The sequence below is a fragment of the Chelonoidis abingdonii genome, chromosome 2 (genome assembly GCF_003597395.2).
Source record: "Chelonoidis abingdonii isolate Lonesome George chromosome 2, CheloAbing_2.0, whole genome shotgun sequence".
Lineage (NCBI taxonomy): Eukaryota > Metazoa > Chordata > Testudines > Testudinidae > Chelonoidis > Chelonoidis abingdonii.
In genome coordinates, this window is record NC_133770.1 from 12,594,554 (window position 1) to 12,613,324 (window position 18,771).

An 18,771-nucleotide genomic window follows, 5' to 3' on the forward strand; every position below is an offset into this window, starting at 1 on the left:
ACCCAGTGAACCAGATGTCCTTATCAGAGAAGCCAATGTTCTAACGGACAAAGAGGTTAAACTACTGTCTCATTCCTTAAGGTGGTCCCTCAAGGTCCAGGCTGAGGCAGTGCCAGGTAAACCTATGCTGTTTTAGGGGCAGAGCAATGGACCTCCTTCCCTGGTGCTGCCAGCCTGACATCTGTTCACGAGGAATAATAGCCATTTAAAAGAAGCAGTGGGCTCTCTCTGCAGGAGCCAGGTGCGTTTGTTCCATGGTGCTTGTCTTCTGCAGTGTGCTTTAGAGTCTTACTCAGTGCCAATTGCATGGTGCCTTGCTACCGTGTTAACTCAAGGGCTGCATATTCTAGGCACAGACATTAAAGGCTTAAGTCATCCCTCTGCAGACACAGATCCTACCCATACATAACCAAGTGCACCTCCTCCTGCACCCCAAGCCCCTGCCCCAGCCCAGAGTCCCCTCCTGCACCCAAACATCCTCCCGGGACCCACACCCCGCAACCCCCCTCATACCCCAACTCACTGCCCCACCCCAGAGCCCACACCCACACCCCCTCTTACACTCTGAACCCCTCAGCCCCAGCCCAGAGCCCGCTCTTGCACCCCAAATCTCTCATCTCTGGCCCCACCCCAGAACCCACATCCCAGCCAGAGCCCTCACTCACCCTATACTCCAACTCCCTGCCCCAGCCTGGATCTCTCTCCTTCACCCTGAACCCCTCATTTCTGGCCTCACCCAGAGCCTGCAGCCCCAGCCCAGAGCCCATACCCCGCTCCACACCCCAACCCCCACCCCAGACTGGTGCAAGTGAGTGAGAGTAGGGGAGAGCCAGTGACAGAGGGAGGAGGGATGGAGCGAGCAGGGGACGGGACCTCGGAGAAGTGGCAGAGCCTCGGAGAAGGCCAGAGCAGTGGTGTTCAGTTTTGTGCAATTAGAAAGTTGGCAACCCTATGAGAGCAGCAGCTGCCCGGGTAGCCAGGAGCAGCAGAGAAGCTGAAGCAGCAGCCATATGGTGAGCTAGGAGCTGGAGAGAAGCTGAATTCGAAGCAGAATGCCCAGGAACCATGTGCAGAGCTGCGTCTGGACCAGGCTGTGACTGGGTGCAAGTCTGTGTGGGGGAGCAGCAGTGGCTGCGTAAGGAGCCAGTGCGGAGAAGCCCCAATGAGAGAGACTGAGCCTGGCTTAGAAACCCGTAAGCTCCAATTTGTTTGTCTAGAGACTGGACTGGAGCGAGCATCTCAGGCACTAGGCCTGAAAAGTCCCATCTCTACTAGACTGCCCTTCCCGTTCCTACCAACGCTAGTAAAGGACCCTTTCCCATAGCCATGTGTCTGAGTGGTTTTTGGGACCCAGCAGGGCTAGCACCTACAGTGCTTGCCTTCAAGTGGTAGTACACTTGACATGTAACTTGCACCCTGCGGGGGCGGTGCATGGCAATCATTAACTCCCTTGTAAAATGCTTTCCTTCCTATAAGACAAGGATGCTGTGAAAGCTTGCAGCTAGACAGCTGTTAATGACCATTATTAACACTGACCAACCCCATTGCCATGATCACTGAGACCCGGCAGCCAGGAACCAATGTTGTTATAACTTTTGCTCTGGGGAAAGCCTGCATCCTTGCTGTGCCAAGAGTGGATGGTAAAACTCTGTGAATTTTAAGAACTCTAGGTGGAAAAGGGAAAATGTGAGCTTGTGTTTGAATGAGTCAGGCTAAAAGGTTTTTACATGAAAATGAGGAAAGTCTTAACGCGCTCCTTGCTGTATACGTGCAGCCTTGCAACATTATCATGAGAATTTATCAGCCAAGGCACAAAAATCTTCTTGAGACCACCCTTAATGCCGTGGTGGTGACTGGCGGGAGGTGCTTGCCTGGCAAAGTTGCTGACCTGGGGGAAACAGAATTTTACAATGCTGGTGTAAGCGGAGCCAGGCTTTCCAGGGGTTGGAATAAGATGCTCTAAGTGTTTGTAGAACTGGTCTCATTTTTTCTAACTTTCACATTTTGCCTCTTTTTTTTCAAAATATTTAAAATGTTTTTCATGAAAGATGTTTGCCATTTTTCAGGCAGCTCTAAGTGTCGGTGGGTACTTCTGCACTACAATAAAAGACCTACGGCGTGGCTCCGGCTGGCCCAGTTAGTGGGCTCGGGCTGCAGAAATAAAAATTGCAGTGTAGACATTTGGGCTCTGGCTGCTGCCTGGGCTCTGAAACCCCATGAGGGGACTAACCAAGATTCCCCTTTTGCTTCTCTGATAAGAGCCTGTGTTTTTGGAAGCAGAAGGGCCTGCTCTCCATTCCCCCAAGTCACAGGAGTCCCTTTGACTGTCTTGATCCGTAGGCTGCTGAGAAAACTCTGCCAGCTGATGCAGTATCGCTGGTAAGAATGAAAGAGATGATTGAGTGGCATACAGAAACCAGTCAAGGGAGAGGCAGTGCATCCCTGCAGAGATGGCTTAATAACATGGAGTACTAGGAGATTGCATTAACAAATACTGAACACTGGGGAATTGACCAAATTGCGCAGAGACCTTGCAGAATTAATACTGACTGAAAGTTAAAAGTTTGCCACATTTGATGTGATCATAGCAATATAGGCACAGACATTTACGCATCTGAATGTACCTTTCTGTACAGCAGCACTCACACTTGCAAGGGAAAAGAGCAATTCCAGGGAAAAGAGCAATTCCCTGTGATGAATGCAATGTAGCAGGTGTGTGCATTATGCCATTCTCTCGCTAACCTCATTTAATCCACTTCTGTCTGCCAGTTATCACAGCAGGGCATGAAAAATGAAAAATGCCCTTAAATGGTGACTTAAACCAGTGGCGTATTTGAGACTCTATTGCAAGCTGGCAGTGCCAAGATGTGTTAAAAAGATGGTCAGGGAGAGACTGAAGCTGAGCACTCAGTTTGTAGGTTTAAGGATGCAGAATTCAGCACCGTCCATTATGTGTTTATGTTGAAGGTTCCGCTCCTGCTGCCAGACTGAAGGAAAGATCTCTTCAAAGAAACACTACCTAATTAGATACTAGAGTGGCATTGTTACAACCTTTTGTGTTAGAGAACAAAAGGGCTGAAGCTCCTTTAGTACATCAGATGCAGTATGGACTAGGGGCAAGGGCATTGGTCTGGGAAACCTGAATGCTAGTCCTTGCTCTGCCACATACCTACTCTGCGACTTGGGCATCTCACTGTCTTCCTCTTTCCCCTCCCATCCTTTGTCTGTCTAGACCAGGGGTGGGCAAACATTTTGGCCAGAGGTCCACACTGGGATTCCAAAACTGTATGGAGAGCCAGGTAGGGAAGGCTGTGCCTCCCCAAACAGCCTGGCCCCTGCCCCCTATCTGCCCCCTCCCACTTCCTGCCCCCTGACTGCTCCCCTCAGACCCTTCACCCATCCAAACTCCCCTGTTCCTTGTCTGCTGACTGCCCCCTCCCGGGACCCCCTGCCCCAACAGCCCACCCCAGGACTCCACCCGCTATCCAACCCCCCCTTCTCCCTGTCCCCTGACTGCCCCAACCCCTATCCACACAACTGCCCCCTGACAGGCCCCCCTGGGACTCGCACGCCTATCCAGACCCCTGTTCTCCATCCTCTGACCGCCCTCCAGAACCTCTGCCCCATCCAGCTGCCCCATTCTCCCTATACTCTGACTGCCCCCAGGACTCCCTGCCCCTTATCCAATCCCTCCTGCTCCCCGCCCCCTTACCATGCCTCTCAGAGCAGCATGTCTGACAGATGGGCCGCCTGGCCGGAGCTTGCCACGCAGCCCCCCGCCCAGATCACTGGCAGCATAGCGAGCTGAGGCTGCAGGGGAGGGAGGACAACAGGGAAGGGGCCGGGGCTAGCCTCCCCACCCAGGAGCTCAAGGACTGGGCAGGACAGTCTGGCCCGTGGGCCATAGTTTGCCCACCTCTTGTCATAAACAGATAGCTAAGGGTTAATGTTTCTTTCACCTGTAAAGGGTTAACAAAGGGAACCAAGCACCTGACCAGAGGACCAATCAGGAAACCGGATTTTTCAAAGTCAGGGAGGGAATGTCTTGGGTAGTGTTTGTCCCTTTGTCTGCTCTTCTCTTGTTCTCGGTCTGTCTCTGGCTATGCGAGATTTTCTATCTTCACGTTCATCTCAGTTTCCAAGTTGGAGTACAAGGTAGAAAAGACAGTAGCTTGTATTGGTTTTTTTGTATTTACTGTGTGTAGTTGCTGGAAGTTAAATGGTATTTTCTTTGAATATAGACTGGTTATTCATATTTTTCTTCTTAAGCAATCTGACCCTGTTATTGTTATCTGAATACGAGAGCATTTGTATGTCTTTTCTTTCTTTTTATAAGAGCTTCTTTAAACCTGTTTGAGTTTTCTCTGGGTAGGCTAAGGAACGAAGGGAAGGGAAATTCTCTTTGTGTTAGATCTACGGAGGGTGGATCTGAACAGCCTCAGGGGAAGAAGGAGGGGGGAGGGGAGAGATACTTAATCTCTCGGTGCTTGTGTTTCAAAGGACTTGAAGCTGTATCTTCCAAGGGAAGCCTGGGGAGGAAGTAAAGAGAAGACAAGGAGAGGGGGGGGGTTATTTCCCTTTGTGGTAAGACTCAGGGCTTCTGAGACTTGAGGTCCCCCAGAGAAGGTTTTGAGAGACCACAGAGGGAGCCAAACCCTGGAATCACTTGGCTGGTGGCAGCGCTATCAGATCTAAGCTGGTAATTAAGCTTAGAGGGTTCATGCTAGCTTCTCGGTTTATGAACGCTAAGGTTCAAATCTGAGTAGGAAGCTATGACACCTCTGGTTTAGACTATGTGTTTCTCAGGGCAGGAATTATGTACATCACTTACCACAGTGAGGTTCCAATGAGACTTGGGGTACCTAGGTCCTATGGTGATACGAACCATTACCAGTGTATGTATGCAGGGCTGTGTTAATGGACTACACACTCATAAGCCAAGTCTAAAACAAGGAGATTTTTTACAGAGTTCCCTGTTATAGCTAACGCTGGTTCAGCGCTACCGGTATTAGTAGCATTGGGAGCCCTAGTGTAAACGGGGTGCCAGCCTTTTAAGCACCATATTGAATAGATCTGCTTTGTGCAAGATTAGATGACACATTTCCTAACATGCCAGAGGCCCGTCTACCCTAGTCCTCCCTCTGTTGCTAATATCCGTGAAGGTCAACTAATCTTGGAAATGCTGGGAAAGTTTTTGAAATATTTCCTTATCGTAAACAAGGTCGAAATTTCAGTTTCTAACTATGATAGTGGTAAGTGTAAATCAGCAGCTGTGAGCATCATTTACTTTACAAAAGACCCTAACATAAGGCAGTGTTTCTTTACCCTGGGGTACGCATACCCCTGGGGGTATGCAGAGGTCTTCCATCAACTCATCTAGACATTTGCCTCGTTTTACACCAGGCTACATAAAAAACACTAGTGAAGTCAGTACAAACAAAAATTTCATACAGACAATGACTTATTTATGCTGCTCTATATTTTCTGCATTGAAATGTAAATACAATATTTATATTCCAATAGATTGATTTTATAATTATATGGTACAAATGAAAAAGTCAGCATTTTTTCAGTAGTACTGCGCTGTGACACTTTTGTATTTTTGTTTAAGCAAGTAGTTTTTAAGTGAGGTGAAACTTGGGGTACTCAAGACAAATCTGACTCCTGAAAGGGGTACAGTAGTGTGGAAAGGTTGAGAGCCAATGACATAAGGTATTTATGAAAAGAGCAACCAGAATGAATATTTTCAAACCTGGGTCTCTAAAATTAGACACTTATGTAGAAAAGTCCTGATTTTTTTCCCAGAAACATTGAGGGCTTGCAATTCTCATTGACTTCAGTGTCAATGCAGATGTTCAGTGTATGTGCACACACAGTGTTCTATTTTATCTAATCTAATTTTAGGGTTTTGTCCTGCCACCCATCACCATAGTATCTGGATGCCTTCCAAGTAAAATCAGGAGCAATTGCAAAATCCCAGTTGTACTCTATAGCATCTCTGGCACTTCTCCCTTTATAGGTTAAAAAAATCTACGTAGGATATTAATTGCTTGTTTTATTTGCGTGATTTCCTTGTGTTAGTGTTTCAATTTTATTTTTCAGGGGGTGTTTGAGTCGCTGGGGTATCAGTGTGAAGAATTACCTTGTATTAATTTCTTCTGCAGTCCTTTAAAATTGTGCTATATTTTCAGTAGAAATCATAAGACAGATGATGACACATGCAAGAATTTTCTGGATGGGGTGTATATAAAAACATGAGATGTTATCATATAATTAGTGATGTATGTAGTCAGAGCAAAAAACCATAATCTATGCAATCACTGCTTCAGTATTAAATTAACTTTCTCTGATCCATTTCTGCATAGAAGAAGGAGAGGCTAATGAAGCAGTGCCATGTCATGCACTCAGATGAAGCACATTAACTAAGCCATGGGACAAAATCGGCCTCGATGTTAGCGTACTGGATTTCCAGCTTGCCTATTCCAGCTTTATAAATCATAAAAATTATTGGTAATGGACACTCCCTGGAGTGGTGACTACAGCGTACGGCAACAGTGCAATGTATTAGTTAAATCTCTTGGAGTACATCCATCAGTGCTGCCTATATGACCCTGATAGGTTAAAACTCCTTATACACTTTGTGATTACAAAAATTGAGACCTTGGAGAAGGTATCAGGATTTTGTAGTTCTATAGAGTCTGCTCAATAGAGTTACTTAGGCCATTTCAGGAGTGTTGGTTTGCTTTGAACAGGTCATGGCCCTGGTTCAGCACTGAACATAAGCAGCTGCTTGAGTCCTTCTTTATTCAGCAAACTACTTACAGGCACGCTGAAGTGCTTTGCTGAGTTGGGGACTGTGTTCCCAGGCTGATTGCTCGGGTGGCGACTGTGAACGTCTTTTCTTAGCATTTCCCAGCGTAAAAATCCATCTGTTTGGGAATTGCTACTGGAGCCGTACTCCTCTGCTGGACTACGTATGATATGTCTAAACTATGGGAAAGAGTTAAAGGCAATTTAACCCTTTAGTTTCCAGAAAGCAGAAACCCCTCAATGTGTAGCCATCTTCAACGGTCTGTCCTGCTGGATTCCTCATTATTCACCATCCTTCACTGTTCTCCTGGCTGTTGGCACATAGCTTCTTCCTATTGCATCCATGGCCCTGTGCTCTCCTATTGGCTGGCACGGAGAGCCAGCAGCTCTTCTGAGTCTCCTTGTGTGCCTTCTTAGCTCCCGACCCATTCCTCCGCACTTGCTTCAGTGTTCCGGTTCCTTGCCTTCTTTCCTCCAGCCAGCTCCTGCTGTTTCTTCTTTCCCCCACTCCTCCCCCTCCTGCCAGAGATTGCTTTCCAACCTTCAGGCCCGGAAAATTCAAATCAAGAGCGAGGAGGGTTCATCTGGATAAGCATAAGCATGATAGTTACACAGCCACAATTTGAGACATTGGGAATCAGGAAAACCAGAAACTGAGCAGTGGATCAGACCGCGAACTAAACTAGTTTTATGTGAGAACTCTATACCATGGAACATAGAGGACTGGAGCCTGTATTTTTATCAAATCCCTAGATTCTTCCCTTTCTAAAATCCCATTTTTCTTCCCTTCCTTTCTTCGTGTGCATTTTATACTCCAGCTTTACTGAACATTCCCACTATTTTGTAAGTTAATTTTCTTGTTTTGTTTCTTGCATTGCCAAAATCCAAAATTCTCATTCTTTTTTTCACAAATATCCAGGAGATAAAAATCTTCTATAAAGGTAACAACCTTGAAAGACTTAAATTCATGATCAAATAACCACACAAAACCAAAGCTACCTAGGAGCCGGACCTGCTGGCTGCTTCTGGAGTGCCACAGGAAGCCTGCCTTAACACTGCAGCACTGCCGACCGGACTTTTAATGGCCTGGTCGGTGGTGCTGACCAGAGCCGCAGGGGTCCCATTTTGACTGGAAGTTCCTGCTGAAAACTGGACCTCTGGTCACCCTACATGGTGGACACAGATGGCCTGAGCAGCAGCTGGTGGTGGTGCTGGCCCTGGGGGACCCCTGGAGCAGGGGTGCCCTAGAGGTCCCCCAGAGCAGCAGCCCCTGGTTGCCCCCATGAGCAGCGGTTTCCTGCCCCTCCCCCCCCGCTAAGATTTAATCAGTGGTGTTTACAGTAAAGGTCATGGATAGGCCACGGGCTGTGAATTTTTATTTATTGCCCGTGACTTGTCCATAAATTTACTAAAAATACCCATGACTAAATCGTAGCCTTGAGCATAATATCTTAGATAGCACTTTTCATCAGTAGACCTCAAAGCGTGGTCAGGATTGTTAGCCTATTGTACAAATGAGGTAACTGAGGCACAGGGGTGAAGTGACTTCTGCAAGCTCATCCAGCAGCAGAGCCAGGAATAGAACCCAGGACCCCTGAAGCTTAGTTTGGGGCCTTGGCTATTAGGTCACACTGCCACCCCGATATTCAAACATTGCACCAGCCTACTGGCAACCGTATAGCTGTCTCCTGTGTATTCCTCCTCCTTGTCCTTTCTTCCGCAGTGTCCTTATCATGATCACTTCAGATTGTCAGATCACTAAAGCAAGGACTGCAGCTTGATTTGCTATATGCTGGCTTGTGATTTAGGCTTGCACATCTCTGGGAAAGTAAGTACCCCTATACCAGTTTGCAGGCCACCTGCACCTCGGTTCTGGATGCACTGTGTTCCTGCTCCCCAATAGCCCCTATGCTGGTGCAGGTGGCTGGGCGGGAGGGGGGAATGTGTCAACAGTTGCTTGCTTTCTCCATCACTATATGCAGGACACCATAGCTGAACTGGTGCAGGGATGGCATAATTGAATGCTGGTATATTACTATTCTCGTATAGACACACACTTCCCCCTCTTAACCTCCGGGGCAAGGAGAAGGCAGGGAAGAAACTGAAGCTACCTCCTAGGGCTACTCCTGGGGCAGGCCAGTTTCACATGTCATCTCCTGCTCAGGGCTGTACTGCACCTAAGTACAGCGCACCCAGCCCTGCAATGCTCCACACTATGGCTGACAATGAACATTTACAGTCATTGAGTGCTATAGTTGTTCTTTGTGCTTCATTGTTTACATGGACATTTTGAAACTTGGAGTAATAGCATGTGCGTCTTAACACGTCAACTGCAAAACAGCGACCACACTCAGCATGTAGAGATTGAGAATCACCTAGAATGCAGAAGAAATGAACTTAAGAAAAGGCAGCAGAGCTCAGCTGCCTGCCATAATCTGTTCGCTGGGAGTGGTTTAAAATACTGTAGGTATGAAATATGTTGCAACTAAACCTGAGCCTTGTTTATTATTAGTCTATTTACATATTAACCCTTGACTTAACTGGCTTCCTCTCCCTTCCTTCAGCACATTAAGCTCTAACCTCAGTAACTGGTCCATTATTCTCCTGCAATAGAGAAAGTATCCAGAATGAGCATCTGCAGTACTTCCCACATGGCTCCCCTAACCTTACATTTGGGAATATTTCTGCTCTCCTAGACAACTGTCACCAACACGACCATTTTCCTTTCAAACCACCCAGATGCTTTCGCCGTTTGTAAGCTGTTAGGAGTACCAAAATACACAGCCAGATCACAACATACGTCCCCTGGGGAAGCCCCAACGTACTTGAGGATGTCTGGACACAGGCTAAAGAAAGTAGTGGACTGAAACAGGTGTTGAGCCTGGGAAAGGGGTGGATTTAAAGGCAGCCTTCCCAATCTGAGCCATTTATGGTGTGCCCATTAGCTTTGCATAGCCTAGGAAAAGCAAAAGAGGCCAGAGCTCCATCTGTGAAGTGGCTTATTAAATATTGCTGAAGACTTCCACTAGCAGCTTGTAACATTCAGTGAATGCGAAAGTCCAGCAAAGCTCTGTTTGGTTTCTCCTGCCAAATTTTTCATGGCAGACTTGTCAACAGATTCTTTAATTGGACAACATTATTAATGGAACGGTACATGAATTAATAGGAGGCCACCAAGCGCCTTCAGTAAAGTCATTGTTTTCAATTAATTCCATGCAGATTATTCTGTTAATTCAACTAGCTTTCTACATCATCGGCACATTAGTATGATTGCTAATTTTAATTATGTGTGTCCTCACTGAATCGGGCTTGTTTGAAAACAAGGGCTTCACAGGCTCCATATTAAAACCACAAATGTATGGATACAATGGTGGCGGGAACTGGGAATGAATTAAAAGGATACGTTTGATACAAACATTATTATGTAAATTCCTTTTAGGGGTCTGATTCTCAGCCATTGAACTTAATGGGAGCTTTCCCATTGATTTCAACAGCTCCAGGATAAGCCTGTACAGAAATAGTATAGTAATTTTGCTCCCACCCGATAGGGTATGCCAAGTAATGGTGGGTTTGCCAACCCTGGCTTCACTTTTTCGTCATAAAATTTAGGTCAGTTAGATGTCTTAAATGCCTGATTGTGGCTTTGCATCAGCCAGTCTGATACCCTGCCATCTACCTGCCTTGAAGATGGGCTGGCAGAATTTTGAGTGTGTTATGCTTGTTAGCAGTTTTGCGGGCACTGAAAATGGAATCCATGTTAGGGCACTCAGCACAGTGCAGGACACTGTAAATATAAAAGAATGGAAAAGAAGGAATCCGGGTGGGAGCATAAAAAATAGGCAAGATTTTTTTTATGAAATAAAAAAAGTAATTAGTATTTCAACAAAAAGGGAAATAATATATTACTAGGGCTAACATGAAACACGTGCCTGCCTTCACCTCAATCGCTTTGCCTTTATGGGTATGTATATGCAGCCAAAACTGAGCATGTGCTAGTTTACCTGAGCGAGCTTGAGTCCAGCTAGCATGAGTAGCAATAGCATAAGAACACAAGAACGGCCATATTGGGTCAGGCCAATGGTCCATCCAGCCCAGTATCCTGTCTTCTGACAATGGCCAAGGCCAGGTGCCCCAGAGGGAATGAACAGAACAGGTAATCATCAAGTGATACATCCCCTGTCACCCATTCCCAGCTTCCGGCAAACAGAGGCTAGGGACATCATCCCTGCCCATCCTGGATAAGTGCCTTTGATGAACTTATCCTCTATGAATTTATCTAGTTCTTTTTTGAACCCTGTTAGTCTTGGCCTTCACAACATCCTCTGGCAAAGAGTTCCTCACAGGTTGACTGTGCATTCTGTGAAAAAATGCTTCCTTTTGTATTTTTTAAACCTGCTGCCTATTAATTTAGTTTGGTGACCCCTAGTTCTTGTGTTATAAGAAAGAGTAAATAACACTTCCTCATTTTCTTTCTCCACATCAGTCATGATTTTATAGACCTCTATCATATCCCCCCTTAGTTGTTTTTTTTTCCAAACTGAAAAGTCCCAGTCTTATCTGTCCTCATACGGCAGATGCTCCATACTCCTAGTCATTTTTGTTGCCCTTTTCTGAACCTTTTCCAATTCCAATATATCTTTTTTAAGATGGGACCACCATATCTACACACAGTATTCAAGATGTGGACATACCAGGGATTTATATAGAGGCAATATGATATTTTCTGTCTTAATATCTATCCTTTTCTTAATGATTCCCAACATTCTGTTTGCTTTTTTGACTGATGCTGCACATTGAGTGGATGTTTTCAGAGAACTATCCACAACGACTCCAAGATCTTTCTTGAGCGGTAACAGCTAATTTAGACCCCCATCAATTTTATACGTATAGTTGGGATTATGTTTTCCAATGTGCATTACTTTGCATTTATCAACATTGAATTTCATCTGCCATTTTGTTGCCCAGTCCCCCAGTTTTGAGAAATCCTTTTGTAGCTCTTTGCAGTCTGCCTGGGACTGAACTATCCTGAGTAATTTTATATCATCTTCAATTTCTGCCACCTTACTGTTTACCCATCTTTCCAGATCATTTATGAATATGTTAAATAGAACTGGGCCCAGTACAGACTCCTGGGGGACACCACTATTTACTTCTCTCCATTCTGAAAACTGACTATTTATTCCTACCCTTTCTTTCCTATCTTGTAACTAGCTCTGAGGAGGGATAGTGCAGTGGTTTAAGCATTGGCCTGTTAAACCCAGGGTTATGAGCTCAATCCCTGAGGGGGCCACTTAAAGATCTGGGGCAAAATCAGTACTTAGTCCTGCTAGTGAAGGCAGGGGGCTGGACTTAATGACCTTTCAAGGTCCCTTCCAGCTATAGGAGATTGGTATATCTCCTGTTATTTCCTACAATAGCAGATCTAAAGGTAGCCAGCCTGCAGCAAAAAAAACTTCAGGACCAGACTTCAAAGAGGAAACTGTCTGCAAATTTGACACCATCAGCTCGGATTAAACAAAGACTGTGAATGGCTTGCCAACTAGAAAACCAGTTTCTTCTCCCTTGGTTTTCACACCTCAACTGCTAGAAGAGGGCCTCATCCTCCCTAATTGAACTAATCTCGTTATCTCTAGCCTGCTTCTTGCTTGCATATATATACCTGCTCCTTGAAATTTCCACTACATGCATCCGATGAAGTGAGTATTCACATGGGTTGTAGAAGCTTGTGCCTTTGGTCCTGAGTTCTGTTCCCAGCCCTCCTGGCACTTGCATCTGTGCACTCTTAGCGTGCAGTGCATACCATTGGCAGCAATGAGGAACGGCCACGCTGGGCACCCTGCTTCTGCTCAGGTTTAGCCAGGCTGGCCCTCTGTCATGACTGGGGGGAATAACAGGGCCAAAGTTGAGTGAGTGGTGATGCAATCTGGTTAAAGGGGGTCTCAGAGCTGCACTGCTCAGGATTAGCCCCATGGCTTCTGTGCACCAGGTAACAACACCACTCACTGACCGTACATGCCTCCCTCCTCCTCCATCACACCAGATGGGCCGTGGGGCTAAACCACAGTGGGTGCACAGGGCAGTGGGGCAGCCAGAGTTGTTGCTCCTCCCCGCTGCTGTGGGACTGGCTCCTGCTTCAGGGCTCTCCCCCTGGGGCCTATGCAGCCTCGCACTACTTTCTGCAGCCCGTGTACCCTCTCAGGGATGGGGAGTGATGCTGCCCCAGGGCAGGCTGGGAGGGAAAGCAGGGGCTGAGAGTGATACAGACTCAGCAGGTGAGGCATTGGGGTCAGCAGCTGCAGTGGGAGTGTCTCCACAGGATTGAGGGTACGTACCACGGGAACAATTTCTTAGGGTGACCCTGTCCCCCCCCCCATCATTCCGCTGAGCCTGGTGGACTGCTATGAAGTGGTTCGGCAATGTCACTTGTATCTGAGAGATTGAATTCATAGATTTGAGGCAAGAATGACCTGGCTTCAGATTATCTGGTCTGATCTCTGCACATCGTCTATTATTACAATAGGCTTTTCCCAGCTCCTCAGTAGTTTCAATAGCTCTGCTGTGATGCTAACTGAATTCCTGAAGTCTGTGGATCATCTCCTTTCTGATTCCTACCATTCATAGGACTGTGCAGCAGGGAAATGTGAAGGGAAGGGAGTGCATCTAAACCTTTGACTTAATTATCCTTAACTAAGAAGGATCAGTAAAGGACATGGATATAAAGATGGAATTAGGCAGAAGAAATTTGTACTCTAGATCACTGGATTGTCCCTGCTGAAGGGAAAGGAGAGACATATTTGCACGCCATGCTTCTGTAATTTTAAACTTGTGCTTCAGTTCCTTCTGGTGTCAAGGACATACAGTTCCCATTCCAGCCACTGGCCTGTGGATACGTATCAAGGGTGGTAAACAGAGTAGAGGGCAGCATCTGCATTAGCAGTTTGAACAGGAGATTCCACTCTGACATAATGGTGGCAGCTTTCTTCTTAATCCTTATGTTAGGCCCGGGGGGTTAATTATGCATCAGCAAATCATAGCAGCGTGCTAACAATTCTGCAGCTGCAGCTGAGATGGCATTTCAGCGACAAGCCCCGGATCTCCTATTTCTTCCTAGTCCTCCCTCTGACACATCCACTGTCATCCTGAGAAGGTATTTCCTGTGTGCCACTATCCTGATTTCCCACGTATCTGCAAGCTGAGCTAAATCCTGCACTTCGCTTGCCATGGTGCTTCAATTTTTTTTCATGTCATTCATGCACAGGGTTTTGTGATCTATCATCTGTTGTTGGCTTAACCCATTTTGTCCCCTTGGAGTTCCTTCTTTTTTTTTTTAAATTTAATTTTATTATCTTTAAACCCTTGTGCCAGGCTGCAGATGTTGTCTTCCATGTACAGATCTGTGCAAGAACACTCTGGGTGGTGAGGAGGAATATCTCCATGACCCAACCACCTTTACCTTTGGGCCCAACAGAAGAGGATACCTGACTGGGGAGGAGATGGCTGGGCAGGAGCAGGGCCAGAGGAAGTGTGAAACTCATTGCGACAGGAGCAGGGCCAGAGGAAGTGTGGAACTCCATGAGCACAAGAGTTTTCTCATCCCTTTCTCATAGGAAGGATGGTCGTGTGGTTAAGGCTTCCATGGGTTTTGTTGCACCTTCCTCTGAAGCATGAAAGCATCTATTGCCGGCTATTGCTAGGGGCAGGGTGTTTGACTAGATTGGCCGGGGATCTGGTTGAGCCTGTTAGTTCTTTGCAGCTAGGCCTCAGGAGATCTGTGTTCAATTCTTGGCCGTGCCCCAGATGTTTTGGGGCAGGTTATTTAATCTCTGTGAGCCTTAGTTCCCCGTGTTTTAAATGGTGATGATAATAGCCCCTTTGGCAGTCTTGTCAGTTCAGTGGGGCAGGGGGTTTCTCTCATTGTGTCTGTGTATGACATCTAGCATATTGGGGCCTTCTCTTAGTCAATGCTACTGGACTATAAATAACAATCACATTCAGATGCAATTGCAGTAAATGAGAGCACCTGTTGCATGTATCTGGGACCAGAACTCCCTCTGTATTATTGTGTTCGATTTTACTTCATTAATTTTCTATTGTTCTGCCCTGCCATCTCTATACAGTCTATTTATTCTCCTGATGCTTGCTACCTAGTGCTAATTTGTCACTGTTATTTCTCATCTTTTTCTGCCCCTGGCTATTCATGTTGCATTGTCTTACCGCTCCTGTGACTTTCAATGGAGCAGTGTTTGGATTTTTAAAAACACCAGTGCTTCTGAACCTCTGAGGACAAACATCATGCCTGCAATCAAGGAATAAAAATATTCAGCGCCCCAGGCTGTGTCTTGCATAAATATATTTTAAAAATCTGTGCTGCTTTTTAAAATGTTTCTCACTCTAAATGCACAGCAGGTTCCGTAAAGATCCTAACCGTGATGTACTCCAGCAGAATGTGAGTGCGCAACATATGCTACCAACACCCCATCCCCAGAAATGCATTCTCAGTCTTGTTAAAGCCCAGCTGTTGCAAATTCTTGTGCACGTGCTCAACTTAAAGCATGTGAGTGGCCCTTTTGACGTCATTGGAGCTATTCAGCGTAGTTAAAGTTAGGCAGGAGCAGGGCCTTAATCCTGCTCATGCACTCTTGATATTCTTTAGTTAGTTCATTATGATTTGTACTGGGCTAGCACCCAGGAAGCCCAGAGAAAGGATCAGAGATTCAGTACACTATGTGCAAGGACAGTCTTTGCCCCAGAGACATTATGGTCTGAAGGCAGCAGGTGGATAGGCAGGTTGGGAGGATGAGGTAACAGTGAAGAGTTTACCAGAAAAAATGGAAGTCTCGGCACATTGTTTATCTTGTGTTCATGCGAGTGCTTTCTTTCTCCGTCTTCCCCACCATGCCACAATTCCAGGCATGCCTACTCCTGCTTTCTCTCTCTACAGATCTCTGCTCCAACCTGTCATTCGGTACTCATAACAGGGTATGTTTTGAAAACAGAGAGGGATGAAGTTTCACTATTTTATGTTTATGTGGTAGCTCCTGACAGCCCCAGTCGTGGGCCGGGACCTCTCTGTGCTAGGTGCTGTACAAACAGAACAAATATATTCCCTCGCTAGAAGAGCTTGCAATCTAAGTATAAGGGTATGTCTGCACTTAAAGTCCTACAGCAACAAGTGCAACTGTAGCACTTTAGTGTAGACACTACGTATGCCACTGGGAGGGGTTCTCCCATCAGTGGAGGTAATCTAACAGACCAAGAGGTGGTAGCTAGGTCAATGGAAGAATTCTTCCATCGACCTCGTACTGTCTACGCTGGGGATTAGATCAAAATAGTTGCATCTCTCAGGGGTGTGGATTTTTTCATATCCCTGTGACACATAGTTATGCCACTGTACGTTCCAGTTTAGACTAGCCCAGAGACAGTCAACAGGTGGATACAGGCTGGCAGACAGAAGAGCAGAAGGAAAATGAGATGACACTGGTGAGCATTATGGGCAGTGGTCTTAGCACCCCAACTGTCTAACCATTGTCGGGTTTTTCATTGTAGGCATCTTGGGAAAGGAGTTTTAAGGCGGAAATGAGGTGGCTTTGTGGATGGTTCTGAGGAGCTCCTCCCAAGCATGAGACACAGCATGGGAGAAAGCACAAAGGTGTTTGTTTGTTTGAAGGTTTAACACGTGGATGTTGAAGGCTGGCATTGTTGGCTGATCAGAGGCAGGAATAAATGTTTCAGTAGCATATGAGAAGGGATAGGTAGCTTGGGATAGGCTGTGGAGGGCCTCGAAAATAAAGGCAAGTAGCTTGTGTTTGTTCAACTGATTTTGAATTTCCTTGAATTATTTCCATTGGCCAGCTATTCAAATGGCTTTGCATTTTGTACTTCCCTTGGTAGTTTTCATATAGAATCATAGACATCTTGCACTGGAAGGGATTTCAAGAAATCCACCCCCTAGCTGAGGCAGGATTAATGCAGGTGTGCTACTGACACATGCCACAACTTACCAAAGGTAAACAATGAAGATTTGCGGTGGGCATTGTATAATGACTCATATCTTTCCCCTTTTCCACCGTTAGGAGCATCAGATGCCTGAGAAACATTATCCACTGGAATCTGATCACCACGTTCATTCTAAGGAATGTGATGTGGTTCCTGCTTCAGATGATTGATCATAACATACATGAAAGCAATGAGGTATGTAATGTGGCTACAGTATCCATTTGTCATGGGTACACTGAATTATTTATTTAGATGTATAAAAATATTACAAAGGGTAGCATCCATATGCTCTCTGCTCCCTTAAAATAACTTTAAAAGGATTGAGTGCAGAAACAATATGTGTTGATTAGATAAATATTCATATCTTTTCACTGTTGGTTACCTTGCATATTCAGTAAGTTCATATAGTGCATTATGGTCTAAGAGAATGTAATACAATCTAGTGCATTGAAAACAGATTACGGAGAGCAGTATACCCTGACCATCTGTCGATCCCATTATATAGAAGCATTGATGCCTCTAATGAGTAAAGTGGTTTTGTATTTACGCCTGTGTCTTTAGTAAATTATCTGATATTCTGGCTCATGAAAAAATCTGCATTAAATTCAAGTATCAAGGGGTAGCCGTGTTAGTCTGTATTCACAAAAACAACAAGGAGTCTGGTGGCACCTTAAAGACTAGCAGATTTATTTAGGCATAAGCTTTCCTGGGTAAAAAACCCATTTCTTCAGGTGCCCCCACATCTGAAGAAGTAGATTTTTTCCCCACAAAAGCTTATGCCCAAATAAATCTGTTAGTCTTTAAGGTGCCACCGAACTCCTTGTTGCATTAAATTCAGACATTGTCATGTCAGCAAGTGATGTGACATTTATCAACTTGGTCATTCAGGGCCTGATTCACCTCTTGTGACGGACTTTGAGAAGGACTTTACCCATTGGAATCACTAGGACGACTGCAGAGTTAGGAGTCATTCAACGTGAACAAGAGTAGGAGTATTAGGCCTTTGAATAATAATAATAATCCATAGCTCTTTTATGGAGATTTTCATCAATACATCTCAAAGTGCTTTATAAAGGAGGTCAGTATCATTCTCCCCAGGTTACAGTAAGGCTTGGAATACTGGAAAAGTTCCGGAAGCCTGGAGGAAAGATAATGTGCCAATATTTTAAAAGAGTAAACAGGATGACCCAGGGAATTATAGGCTGGTCAGTCTGATGGTGATCTCGGGCAAGATAATGGAGCAGCTGATTTGAGACTCGATTAATATACAAAGAAAGGAGGGCAATATTATTGATGCCAGTCAACATATTTTTGATGAGACTAAACATTTAGTTGATAAAGGTAACAGTGTTGGTGTAATATACTGAGACTGCTGTAAGGCATTTGACTGGATACTTCTGACCGTTTGATTTATAAAGCTAGAAAGATAAAATGAACATGGCATACATTAAATGAATTAAAAACTAGCTAAATCATAGGCCTGAAAACGTAATTGTAAATGGGGAATCATCATCAAACAGGTATATCTCTAGTGGGGTTCCACAGGGATCAGTTCTTGGCTCTGTGCCATTTAAAAATTTTATGAATGATTTGGAAGAAAACATAAAATAAAGTTTGCAGATGACATAAAAATTGGGGGAAGTGGTAAATAATGAAGAGGACTGGTCACTGAGCTGGATCACTTGATAAGCTGGGCTCCCGCAAACAATGTATTTTAATGTAGGTGAATACACACATCTCGGAAGAAAGAATGCAGGCCATATTTACAGGATGAGGGACTCTATCTTGGGAAGCAGTGACAGTGAAAAAGTTCTGGAGGTCGTGGTGGATAATCAGCTGAACATGAACTCCCAGTGTGATGCTGTGGCCAAAAGGGCAAATGCAGTCCTCGGATTCATAAAGAGGGGGATATCGAGTGGGAGTAGAGAGGTTATTTTACCTCTGTATTTGGCACTGGTGGGACAA

The 18,771-nt window shown here is 45.4% G+C and overlaps 1 protein-coding gene across 2 annotated transcripts in view; it reads left to right on the forward strand.

Annotated features, from left to right (window-relative positions):
• Nucleotides 1-18,771, forward strand: part of CRHR2 (corticotropin releasing hormone receptor 2) — a 290,812-nt gene that overhangs the window by 197,492 nt on the left and 74,549 nt on the right. For both annotated transcript variants that reach the window (XM_032764679.2, XM_032764680.2), the window contains one exon: nucleotides 16,884-17,001. In XM_032764679.2, the coding sequence (XP_032620570.1) occupies nucleotides 16,884-17,001 (118 nt within the window). The remainder of the gene's footprint in view (nucleotides 1-16,883; nucleotides 17,002-18,771) is intronic.